At 44.7% G+C, this 12,932-nt stretch overlaps 1 protein-coding gene across 2 annotated transcripts in view; it reads left to right on the forward strand.

The window, feature by feature from the left end:
• The first annotated feature begins 8,719 nt into the window (after positions 1-8,719).
• Polb (DNA polymerase beta) overlaps positions 8,720-12,932 on the forward strand; it is a 39,209-nt gene continuing 34,996 nt past the window's right edge. Inside the window, exons 1-2 of one of the 2 annotated variants that reach the window (XM_042679444.1) lie at positions 8,720-8,915; positions 9,244-9,301. In XM_042679444.1, the coding sequence (XP_042535378.1) occupies positions 8,855-8,915; positions 9,244-9,301 (119 nt within the window). In that variant the 5' untranslated portion in view covers positions 8,720-8,854. The remainder of the gene's footprint in view (positions 8,916-9,243; positions 9,302-12,932) is intronic. The other variant, XM_042679443.1, reaches the window with a different exon arrangement.

The following is a 12,932-nucleotide window of genomic DNA, read 5'->3' on the forward strand; positions in this document are numbered from 1 at the left end:
GTTAGACTCTACCTTCCCAGTCCCTAATTGATCATTTTTGATGGCTTCAGTCTCTTTTTTGAAGCTTTGTTTTAGGTCTTGTATAGACTTCTTTACTTCCTTGACTTAATTGGTATCTCTCTCATATCCTTTAGTTGGATTACTATTTTTTCATTGGACTCCCTTTCCTTCTTTTGCAATTCACCTCACTTTCTGTTTGTGGATTCCATAATTTCTCTCATGGTTTAGTCTCATGGTTAGTGGTTAGTTTCATCATGCTAATGCATAACCTCATGCAGGCTTTCTATCTTTTTTTTTTTAAAGCATATTTATCAACAGTGTTTTTGGTATTGTTGTTGCTTTTTGCTCAGTTGTGGGGCTTGAACTATCTTCTAGATCTTTTAATGGCTGCTCTATTGCCTGGTTATTTTGTGTTGGGGTTGAGGTTCCTTGATTAGACATTTTTCTTGTGTTTCTATAGTTTGTTCTGCCCATTTGGAAACAAAAGCAAATCTCAAACCACAGCAGAACACAATTTAAAGTAAAAAACCAACTAGAGCCCTATAATTGCACAGAGTTTAAATCATAAATTGGTTTTCCCATATTTTTTGCTGGGGGTGGGTGGTGGGATTGTGCTGCAGTAAAGGAGATTATATATAGTTGTAGCTAGTGAGAAAGTCTGAACCAAAAGGATAACAGCATGAGCCAATTAGATAAGAGTCAAAATGAAAACAAATAAAGTCTAACTCACAGACAAACAATTAAGGGTCAACAGAATGAAGTAGAGAGAAGGATCATAAAGGAAAACGAGTTCAAGTGAAATTAAAAGAAATAGAAATGATATAAGGAAAAATTAACAAATATGAATAGAGGAGTAAAGGGAAAGAACAGACGAAAAAATGACAAAATCAAAACATTTTTTAATTTAAAAAATACAAAAAATAGAAATAAAATAAAAACTTAAAATCCTCAAAAAATTAAAAAAATAGAGAAATGGAAAATTGAGCAATCAGGGGCTGGGAAGGTGGCTCAGTGGTAGAGTGCTTGCCTTGCATGCTTGAGGCCCTGGGTTCGATTCCTCAGCACCACATAAGCAAAAAGAAAAAAGCCGGAAGTGGCGCTGTGGCTCAAGTGGTAGAGTGCTAGCCTTGAGCTGAAGAGCTGAGGGACAGTGCCCAGGCCCAGAGTTCAAGCCCCACGACCGGACCAAAAAAAACAAAAAAAAGAAAATTGAGCAATCAAAAATAGAGCCAGAATTAAGTATGCACATAACTAAGAAAGAGGAGGCCTGGTTGTCACCGTAGACTGTATATCTAAGACTAAACAGAACAGTAAGAAAAAAAGAACAGAAAAGAAAAAAGATAAAACCTAAGAAGAAGATCAACAACAAAAAATAGGTTCTCCAATTTGTTTGGGGTACTTTGTTTCTTAGTGGAGTCTCTGCTTTCCTTGCTGCGTTCTGCAGCTGTCTTTGTAGCCAAGCTGTAGGCAACCCTGAGGGGTGGGGGAGGGAGTTCCTTATTTCACAGGTAGGAGGCATCTGTGGTGGTTGTAGGTTGGGAACCACAATGCTCACATGCATGGATGGCTTTGGCATAGTTGGATTCAGAAGCCTTCTTCATATGGGGATGCGGCTGTTACTTAGATTCCCCCATTCAGGCCTGGCTGAACCTTACTTATAACTCAAATGAATTCTCGAATCAGTTTGTTTGAATGGCCAGGATAAAGTTCTGCATGTCTTGCATGTCTTCTCCCAAACTTGCTTAGGCTTAGTGGGTGGGGGGAGTGGCTTCGTGTGTTAAAATAGGTAGGAGTTGCTTGTTATCTGCCACCTAGAATCTCTGAAGAGTGCTTGGGTGTGAGTAGGACTGTATCTGAAATCAGTAGCCTTCCCTAGTATGTGGGGACTATTCAAGATCCTAATCTTAGCCCATCCTGTAATCGTCATCAGTTTTTACACCCTGTCCAGTTTTGTTTTTTTTTTCCCTAGAGACTTTTGTTCTTGAAATTCCAAGGTGCTGAGCTGAGCTGCAATATGTCTGGAATGCCAACCTTGTCCTCGCTCACTGCTGAGGGGCGGCTATGCCTCTCCTGGGCGGGGCTTCCTCTCCCTGGGCTGGCCTTTCATTTGCCTCCAGAGAGAGGTAGTGCAAGGGTATCCTTTGCCCTTTTCAAAAATGGCACCGATTCCCTGGAAAGTGTTTTTGGCCAGGTACTCTGGCAGGCTCTTTGTCACTTTGAAAAATGGCATTCTTCTCTGCTAGGGGGAGGGGATCCCTTCCAGATGTTCTCTGGGTACTCACACTTTCCCTTGGTGTTTCAGACTGTCCCCAACGTGATGGGTTGTCTCTGCATCACTCTGTGGCCAGCTGGGCTGTAGTCTCCCATTCCTGGTCTTTAAATTTGCACTGAAAGTATGGGAAAGCTCGCAGGCTCAGCAGCCACTGCCACTGCTGCTGCCACTGCTACTGCCAGTAGGTGCTTAATTTTGTCTTCTTATGCAGACAGTTGGTAATTTTGTCCTTTGGTAACTATCTCTGTGTACTTACAGCTTACTTGGTGTGACTCTGGACGTGGAAAGCCTGATGAGACCCTGAAACTCTTCTTTGGAACAAGCTTAATTGGTTCCTTTCTCTTTCCACCATATTCTCCAGACTGCCCTCCTCATCTATTTTCAAAGTTCTTATGTCTCCTCCAGGTTTTTCAGGAATGACTTCTCACTTTGGTCTCTGGTTCCTAGGTGGCTCATTTCGCTGTCTGTACCCTTTGCCTTGGGCACCTCCTTGTGGATAAACTCAGTTGGTCCCATCTGTCTTCTAAACATTCTTTCCCTTTGAGAAATTGTCTTTGTGTTATCTCTGAGTTTTGATACTGTTCTATCAGTTGCTCAAGTTCATTCTGTAATTCACCTTCCAGTTTAGCCCTCCTGTTCACTCTAATTGGAGTCTCCCATGCTTGAGGCTGTTCCTTTGTTCTTGTGACTGCTTTGCCTGGGTGCAGTTTAGTATCTTTGCTTTCCCAGCAACACCTTTTTCGAATCATTTGGCTGTGTGCCCTGTGCTCCATCTGAATGATGTTTTCCATTTCAGCTTTCAGGCGTGCTTGTGTGGCCTGTACTCTCAGGTAGTGTCTGTCTTCCACTGGCTGCCTCGGCGTTTCCTCTGGCTTCACTTGCCCTGGATCTTTCTGAGAATTGGTGGCTGGGGTTGACGGGCCTCCCGTTCTTTTCTGTTGGTGTGAGCTGGGTATTGCACCTTTGACTGTCTCCCCTTTTCCTCACCACAATTCTCCTGAATTGTACTGTGGATGTATTCCACAGTGGGTTTGTTTACAGCTTTTACAAGTATTTCTTTGTTGACCTGGTGCACTTGGATTTTTCTCTCCTGCTGGCCCTACTTCCTTAATGCCAGGACAGTCTTTGCCCTGAAACTGGGTTCAGGTTTTGGGGATGTTTCTGGCGGCGGGTGTGCATGCGATCGTCCTGCACAGCTGCTGGGGTGGCCCCTGGCGTGCAAGTGTCCATCTGGAGATGGAAACAGTTCACTCAACCTGAACTCGGCAGAGCTGGGGCAGGGTTCAGGGGTGTGATGGTGAGGGAAAGCAGACTGCGGAAGATCTTGCAGTGCCCCTGCTTCTTGCTTGCTATCAGAGGCATTGACCCCAGTAACTGCAAGAGAGCAGGTGTTCTCCGCCTTGGCCATGTCCTTCCTGCGTAGTTTTGCCTTCTCTGCTGCCAGTTTGGCCAAGGCAGCGCTTTGTTTAATGCGCCGGCCATGGATGGTTTGGGCGCTCTCGGTTGTCGGCGTTCTTCATGGTGGGCAGGTGCAGTTTGGTATCTGCCCATTTGCAATTGGCCCCGGCAGTGTGGACTGCCGCCAGGGGGCTTCCCACTAGATGGACGGTGTAGGAAGGCACTGGGTAGATGTAGGGCTGGGGAGTTGAACTTCCCGGGCTTCGGGCTTGGCCAGGGGAGCATGACTTTCACCCTGGCCCCCCAGCTTTAGGGGGCTGAGTGTAGTGTCTGCACTGTTGGAGACCGTGCGTTCTGTCCTGTCTTGGGCTGGCCGATTGGCCCTGGCAGGAAGGAGTTTAGGGGTGGGGCGATCTCCTCCCTGATACATCTTGAGGAGAAGTTGAATTGTGGGGGTCATGGAGATGGTGCGGTCCTGGCCCCAGTTGACTTCCTCCTCTTTGGGGATACCCCCAGCAGGTGATCGGCTGAGGGGCTCTGCCTTTGTGGGGCCTCTCAGGGACTTGCACAGATTGGGTGATAACTGGGAAGATTGTGTCCAGTTCTGACCTCTCCTCAATGATGGGCCAAGGCCCGACGAAGCATGGCCTGGTCACCCAGCCCTGGGCCCTCCGCGGGTGGATGGCGCGGGAAGGGTCCCTCTTGATGGTGTTGTAGGTTGACCTCGACCTCAGTAGTGGACGCAGCTCCGGGCGGTGATCTTCGGAGGCCTCCCCACTCCACTACCTCGGAAGAGAAGGAGTGATCTGCACTGCTGGTGGAACTGGAGGCCCTGGGCTGTTGCACCTCCACGGTAGTGCCAGGGACCCCACGAGATGGAGGTCGGGGGTCCCTGCCCTCCATGATCCCGGGGCTCTTGCTGGTCACTGAGGAGGGCCTGCGCAGTCGGGCCTCCTCCTGAGTCGTGGAGGGCCTACCAGAAGATGGTGGTCTGGTGGCCCTGCCCTCCACTAGGGAGCCGATGGAAAAATGCTCCCTGTGGGTGGAACCCGTGGAGGAGGCCGCGCGCAGGGTCACCTCCTCCGCCGTGGAGGCGGGCCCAGCGGGGGGAGGCCTGGTGGCCTGGCCTTCGGCTCTGCGGGCACTGGGCTCACGCATGCTCCTGGTGGCACTGGAGTGGCGCTTGCCTTGCCCTTTGGGCCCCATCGCCCTGGCCCCCGCGGGGACCGGGCGCTTGCTCTTCCTGAGCCTCGGCGTCCGCGGTGGTAGGCGTCGGCTTTCTGGATGGAAAAGCGCCTTCTAACTCTGTACAATACTCACAAGCCGCAGCTGTAAGATCCTAGGTATACGAGCGCTGGCACGTGCCTTCACTCTCTTGCTAGGATCTGAAGCCCAGAATTCTGTGAACAATGGGAAGTCTGTCCAGGGAAGTCTCTCTATTCCCCAGTACTCTCTAATGTGCTGTGGGCGTGGCTGCAGGAAATGTGTTGGTGGCCCTGACTGGGACTGAGCCACATGCCCCTTGCCTGTCTTCCTTCTTTTTCCTGTACTTCTCTGTTGCTCTCGGAAATGGCTTCATCTGCGGAAATCACCTGTCCACAGGTACCTTACCCGGCATAGTCAAAATAGCTTGCACAAAAAAAGTTGTCTGTTGTTGGTAGGATGACAGAACAGTAACACTGCCCCTTCAAAAACAAACCAGAAAGAAACTGGAGGGAGTTGTAGGGTACATGCTCTTGGCCTCTGAGGGTCTTGTCATGAACTCCTATCCTCTGAAATGCTTCCAGTCCTAGCCTGGGTCGATTAAGGCTGTCTACTACACCCTCAATACAGAAGAATGACACTGATAAAGACACATTGTATATTTCAAAAGACATGTTAAATTGAAAGTCCAGAGACAACTATTTATGGATAATAGTGCACCTCTGATTTAGTTTTGTTTTCTTATAACCTCTTTATGGAGCTCTACTTGAAATATATAAGCTTTAGACATTAATGTGTATCATTTGGTAAGCTTTGAATGTCCATTTATAAAAGTGCTACTGTGATCATGAAAATTGTATTTCCATCACCTCCAAAAGTTTGTTTATTTTTGCTTTTCAGGTAGAATCTTGCATTTCCCCAGGGCTGGCCTGGGCTATAGTCCTCCTGCTTACATCTTCCCACATAGTTGAGGTGATACATACCACTACACACACTGATTTTTAGCTGTTTTTCCAATAACTTCTTGACTAGATTTGCCTTGAACCACATTCCTCTGATGTTTACCTCCCAAACAAGTAGGGTCACAGGTATGAGCCACTGTGGTCCTATCTCCAATCCTAGGGTACTATTGAACTTCTACTTTTCACTGTGGATTTGTTTATAAATTGTAAAAGTATTTATACATTCTACTTTCATTTTCCTTTCTCTTGGCTCTTTTCTTCAGAACAATGATTTTGAAAGGCAATAATAATGCTTCAAATAGTCATAGTTTGTTCTATGATTGTATAGTAACAATCTACTTCAAAGAAGTGCTTTACTTTATTTCTGTTAGAGTTTGGGATATTTGGATTATTTCAAGCGAGAGCCTATTAGAAAAAAAGCTGTTGCATACATTTGTTGAAACATATATATTTTATGTGAAAAGATGCTCTTATTTATTTTTATTAATATTCATTCTTGCTGTTTAAATTCATCATATCAATATCTGAAGTGACTGCAATTGAAAACTATCTTCCTTAGCCAAAAATCAGTGATGCATGTCTGTAATTCTAGCCACTCAGGAGGTAAAGATCTAGAAGTTGGCAGCTTGAGGCCAGCCCAGGCATGAAAGTTTCCTTGAGTCCATTTCCAAAAACAAGACAAGGGTGTGGTTCAAGTGGTGGTCAGCAGCTGAGCAAATGCAAAAGGGCTGAGTTCACCATTCCCAAATCTGAAGAAAGAAAAACATATCCCTTGAGCTGGGAAGGTGGCTCAGTGGTAGAGTGCTTGCCTTGCATGTATGAGGCCCTGGGTTCGATTCCTCAGCACCACGTAAGCAGAAAAATCCAGGAGTGGCGCTGTGGCTCAAGTGCTAGAACACTAGCCTTGAGCCTTGAGCTGAGGGACAGTGCCCAGACCAACCAACAATAAATAAATAAATAAGAATCCCTTTTCTATATGCAGATAGTATTGTTTTACTGAAAAGTTAACTCATATAAAAGAATATAGATGTAAAGAAACTTACTAAGAAATCTATGGATATTCAGAGAAGTTAACCAAATTTCAATAAGGGAGTGGTTAGTAGATCAATAAAACCCATAAGGACAGAGAACTAACTGATCATTTTTCCTTAAATTGCTACTCATTTTTAAAAGATAGTCATAATACTCATAAAAATGATTGCACAGATACTAGAAGCTTTGAAATTACTGCAAAATAGAGGAGAAGAAACATTAGAATTTACAGTCACAGGCAGGAACTTTTTGAAAAGTCCCAGGAGCATAGCAAATAGGAAAGACCTCATAACCTGACTTATGCAATTATAGCCCTTGTACAATTCCTTAAAAATAACAATAAAAATTAAAAAATGGCAATTTAAAAAGGGCTGGATTAGAGAACTAGAAATGTCCCAAAATATAAATAGTAGTTTATCAGGGATCTGAGTAGTGAGATAGATGATCACCAATTTAAACTCTCACTCTCTCTGTTTCTCAAGATTTGAATTCATAGCCTTGACGTTATTCAGTAGGCACTGCTGAGCCATCTGCAGCCCTGGTGTTTGGTCAGTGTGTGTGTGTGTGTGTGTGTGTGTGTGTGTGTGTGTGTGTGTGTGTGTGTGTGTGTGTGTGTGTGTGTGTGTGTCCAGTCCTGAAGCACCTGGGCATCATCACTAAGGTTCTTTTGCCCAAGACTAGCACTCTACCACTTTAGCCACAGCACCACTTCCAGCTTTTTTTGTTTTTGTTTTTGTTTATGGGGTACTAAGGAATGGAACCCAGGGCTTCATGATCCTTAGGCAAGCACTGTACCACTATGCCACATCCCCAGCCCCTGCTTATTATTTTTAAGATAAGGTCTCCATTCCTGCTTTAGCTTAGGCTTCCTGGGTAGTTATGGTAACAGGTTTGCCACTCCATCCAGCTCTTAGTTGAGAAGGATCACATACTTTTCTCTGCCCAGGCTGGCTTTGGAACAGTGATCCCAACAATCTCAGACTCATAAATTGCAAGGATTAAAGAAGTAAGCCACTGTTGCTCAGTTCTTTTATCCTTTTATATACCTTTTTCAGATGTGTCATTTTATAATTACACTTCAGATTTTCTACACTATTGCTTGGAATTGCAGTAAGGCATGAAACTAGGAGTTATACTTGTAAAAGAAAATAGTATTGATAACACATTTCAATTTCTAAAGCAGATTGTATATTTTCTTGCATTTTATTCCATCATGGGTTCTTTGCTATTTTTTAGGCACTTCTCTCTTTTTGGGGGCTTTTCATCACATTGGTTCCTACCAAAAAAATGCAGAGGAATTAAAAACGACATCTTTAGCTGTTAGATGGCAGATATGTTAGAAAGTTCAGATTGGTATATTTCATTTCATGTCCCTGCAGTGCTTCTCTACTATAATGCATTAAGAGTTTCGAAATTATGACACTAGTGTTACTTATCACATAAAATATGCCATGCATTCAATTACTGTTATTGCCCACATATATACCTAAGAGCAATCTTTAATCTTCTGCCCTGGGAACCCCACCATTCTGTACACTTCAGAAACAAAATCTTTTTCCTTCTCTAGGGACAGAATTCCAAAGAAGCATAAGGAAAACAGGTATACTCTTGGGTTAAGAATCCATGTCTTCCCATAAAAAGTTCTGATGGGCTGTAATTCGGAGATACTCATTTTCTCTTGGTAAGTACAAGCTTGGGAGGTCCTCCTTGAGCTCACTCAGTCCCACCGACCCCTCTTCCTGCAGCTCGACCGTAAGCCCCTCTAGCCCCGCCCCCGTCGCTGTTTCCTGACGTCACTGCGTGCGCCGCGCCACGCCGCGCCGCGCCCTGTGTCAGAGGCGGCCACCATTGTTCTGCCTGTCGCGCCTGCGTGCGTCTGGAGTCTGGGTGTAACTTTGCCCCTCCCTAAATCCTGGTACCTTCCAACGAGTGGGAGAGGGGACCGGTCACAGGTTCTGGGCCCCTGAGGCCTTGGGTACAGGCCGCCATGAGTAAGCGGAAGGCGCCTCAGGAGACTCTTAACGGGGGCATCACGGACATGCTCATGGGTTAGTGCCGGTCCCCGCCCTTTATCCTATCCCTGTCCTTCCTTTCCTCTTACCTTCCTCCCTGCCTTTCCTCCTGTCCCCTGCCCGTACCCTTGCGCTTCCCCTGCCGCGCTGCCCTGTGGGTGGCCGCTGTAGGCAGCAGGTATTCCTCCCCCGGGGTCGCCTGTCAGCGCCCGTGCTGCGGGTGCAGCCTTGAAATCTGGCCAGTGGAGAAACGGGTGATCTTCGACCGGAGAAGTTGCCAGTCTTCGTCCAGGGAACTCAGCTTTCCTGTAAACACAGGAAAAACTCGCCACTCTTGTTCACTGGAATCTTTCTGCCTTTTTAGAACTTGCAAACTTTGAGAAGAACGTGAGCCAGGCCATCCACAAATACAATGCGTACAGGTGAGACAGCGGCGCACTGGTAGCATGGCTCAGAGGTACCCTCGTTTCGTGTGGCACTTAACAGGGCTGGGAGAACAGTGGGTATTTGGACCATCTGAAGTAAGGGGAGGGGTGAGAACAACAAATGACAGGTGGTACCTTAATATTTGTTAGAATTTTGGCGGTGCTCCCCATAGGATCGATTCAGATAAATTCTCAATTCTTACTGAAAATAGATACAGCATAATACATGTTTTTCCGCCACCATACGTGAATATCTGGAGATGCAATGTGATTTTAAACCAGTGGAAGAGGTCTGAACTGTAAAACAGGTATGGTTGGAGGAATCACTTCTTACAGTCTGGTTGGTCGGTGACTGATGTCACCTTTACTGGGAACCTCACCAGCGGCCTTCCCCTAGCTATTATTACCACACCCATTGCTGTGCTGCTGCTCTTTAGCTTATAAACATGTCTAAGTACTTCATCTTGTTTTGTTGGTTTTTGTTTGTTTGTTTTGTCCTGGTACTGAGGGCCACTGGGGTTTGAATTCAGGGCCTGGGCATTATCCCTGAATTTTTTTTTCATTCAAGGCTGTAGCTCTACCACTTGAACTACACAGCCATGTCTGGATTTTTGATGGTTAATTGGAAATAAGTCTCATAGACTTTCTTGAGTAGACTGGCTTTGAAACTCAGTCTTCACATCTCAGCCTCCTGAGTGATTAACATTACAGGTGTGAGGCACTGATGTCCAGCTAGTACCTCAACTCTTTGATGTAAAAACAAATGTTGGCTTCACACTAGGCAACACCTTCTTTTCTCATGTTACAACTAGTCTTCTTGAATAGTTTGTGTTTTATGCCTAGACTTCATCTGTAGTCACTTCTTATGCAGTATAATTTTCATCTTACCATTCCTGTGAAATGCTTGCATCTACATCTCACCTTGTTGGACTCTTAGTGGTATTCACTGCTGGCTCATACATTGAAAGTATTTCCCTTGGTTTCTATGATGGCACTCCTGTCTGTTTTTTCATGTCTTTGTCTGTCTTAACTTTTAATATTAGTTTCCAGAGGTCTGCCTTAACTTCTCTTTGTTTGTTTGTTGGTTGTGGGGTTTGAGCTGTCCCTCAGCTCTTCAGCTCTAGCCTAATGCTGTGCCACTTGAGCCACAGCATCACTTCAAGTTTTCTGGTGGTTAATAAGAGTCTCACTGACTTTTCTGCCCGGGCTGGCTTTGAACCGTGATCCTCAGATCTCAGCTCTTGAGTAGCTAGGATTACAGGCTTGAGCCCCTGGCACCCAGCCTAAAGTTCTCTTATCTCATTCTCATACTTCTTTCTTGGCTTTGGATACTACTTGTGTCATTGACTCCAAAGCTGTGTTTTCCTCAGCTTTTTCCCTTCCCTACTCAGTGTATTTTAAACTGAATTCGCTAACCGTACTATGACCCATATGTTGGTGATCTAGTTATCATAATCAACCCTCTATTCAGGTCACAGCATTCTTAAGTGGGAAGTAGGTCTTCCCCTGCTTGTTACTCCCCAGCCAATACATTTCTCTTTCTCTCTCTCTGTCTCTCTTCTCTCTTTCTTTTCTCTCTCATCTCCTCTCTCCTCTCTCTTTGGTGCTAGAACTGTGGTTAGAACTTAGGGCCTAGCCACTATCCCTGACCTTTTGTACTCAAGACTTTACCATTTGAGCCACAGCTCCACTTCTGGCTTTTTGATGACTAATTGGAGATAAGCGTCTCCTGAACTTTACTGTCTGGGCTGGCTATGAACCATGAACCTCAAATCTCAGTCTCCTGAATAGCTAGAATTTCAGCAGGCTCATATTTCCCTTGATTGTGGTCAAAAATTAGTTATATAATCTTGCCGTACTTCCATTGCAAATAAGTACTTTGGCCTTTTATGATCTTCCTTTTCTGCCTTTATCCTTCAGTGCCAATTATCTGGATCTACTTGCCTTTCCTGAAAGGTGAGCTTTTCTTGGCCTGCTTTGCCTACAAATAGGTCCAGTCATATGCTAACAGAGAAGTTGAAATCTGAATCTGAAAGTTTATATACATTAGAATAGAAAAAAATCCAAGGTTTCAAATATTACCAAATATTAATATTAGATAATAGTTAATGTTAATATTATTAATAGTAATGTTTTCCCTCACTGTTACACATCATTAACATCATTATTTTCCTTGTGAAGGACATATATTAAATTGTACATAGTAAGAAAGTGTTAGTCTGACACTTTCATACATGCATATGATATACTTTGATTATGTTTACCCCCTCTATTACTTTTTTTTTGGGGGGGGGGTCTGGTCGTGGGGCCTGAATTCTGGGCCTGGGCGCTGTCCCTCAGCTCTTCAGCTCAAGGCTAGCACTCTACCGCTTGAGCCACAGTGCCACTTTCCAGCTTTTTTCTTTTTGCTTATGTGGTGCTGAGGAATCGAACCCAGGGCCTCATGCATGCAAGGCAAACGCTCTACCACTGAGCCACCTTCCCAGCCCCCCTCTATTACTTTTTATAAACTTTTCTTTTAAAAATATTTTTATTGCCAGGCACCGGTGGCTCATGCCTGTAATCCTACCTTCTCAGGAGGCTGAGATCTGAGGATCTCGGTTCAATGTTAGCTCTGGCAGAAAGTCTGTGAGACTCTTATCTCCAATTAACAATAGAAAACTGGAAGTGGCAGTGTGGCTCTAGTTTTAATAGTGCTAACCTTGAGCTGAAGACAACTGAGGGACAGCGCCCAGGCCAAGAGTTCAAGCCCCACGACTGACAAAAAAATAAAATAAAATATATATATATATGTTTTTTATTGTTATTATAAAGGTGATTTACAGATAGATTACAGTTGCATAAGTCAGGTAAAGAGTACATTTCTTTTTGGACAGTGTCATCCTTTCCCTCACAAACTTTTCCTTTTTTACATCAGTTCTAAACTATGCTTAACATTGAAGTTAGACAGGGTTCAATCATTGAGTGCCCGAAGTTTACTTTATGTCATAGATTCCTGAGCTGGATATGTGTGGAGGTAGGCAAGAGTCACAGATCAGTGTTTGATACTGGACTAACAACATGGAAGCAATTGAAAAAACCCTACTTCCTTGTCATGATGAAACCCATAAAAAATGTGCAAAAAAAAAAAAAGGTGGCGGGGAACTGAGAAAATGACATTAGGCACTCATGGCTCACATTTGTAATCCTAGCTACTCAGGAGACTGAGACCTGGAGGATCAAGGTTCAAGCCAGCCCAGGCTGAAAAGTCTGAGGAGACTTCCTTTCTAATTAGCCAGCAAAAATCCAGTCTGGAGGCATGGCCCAAGTAGTAGAGTACTAGCTGTGATAGACCAAGAGCATAAGGCCCTGAGTTCAAGCCATAGTGCTGGCATGTGCACACACACGTACACACATGTACATGTGCACGTGCGTGTGCACCTCCAGACAAAAACTGTCCATAGTATGAGACTGCCTTTAGTATGAGATATATTGTGAATTTTATGGTGGCATCTTTGTTTGAAAGAATTATGAGGGTTAGGCTGGGCGCTAGTGGCCAAAAAGCTCCATGACCAAGGCTTGAAGTCTTTTTTTTTTTTGTCAGTCATGGGGATTGAACTCTGGGCCTGGGTACTTTCCCTCAGCTCTT

Source organism: Dipodomys spectabilis, unplaced genomic scaffold, assembly GCF_019054845.1.
Source record: "Dipodomys spectabilis isolate Male_0828 unplaced genomic scaffold, ASM1905484v1 ptg000052l, whole genome shotgun sequence".
In the NCBI taxonomy this organism is placed as follows: Eukaryota; Metazoa; Chordata; class Mammalia; order Rodentia; family Heteromyidae; genus Dipodomys; species Dipodomys spectabilis.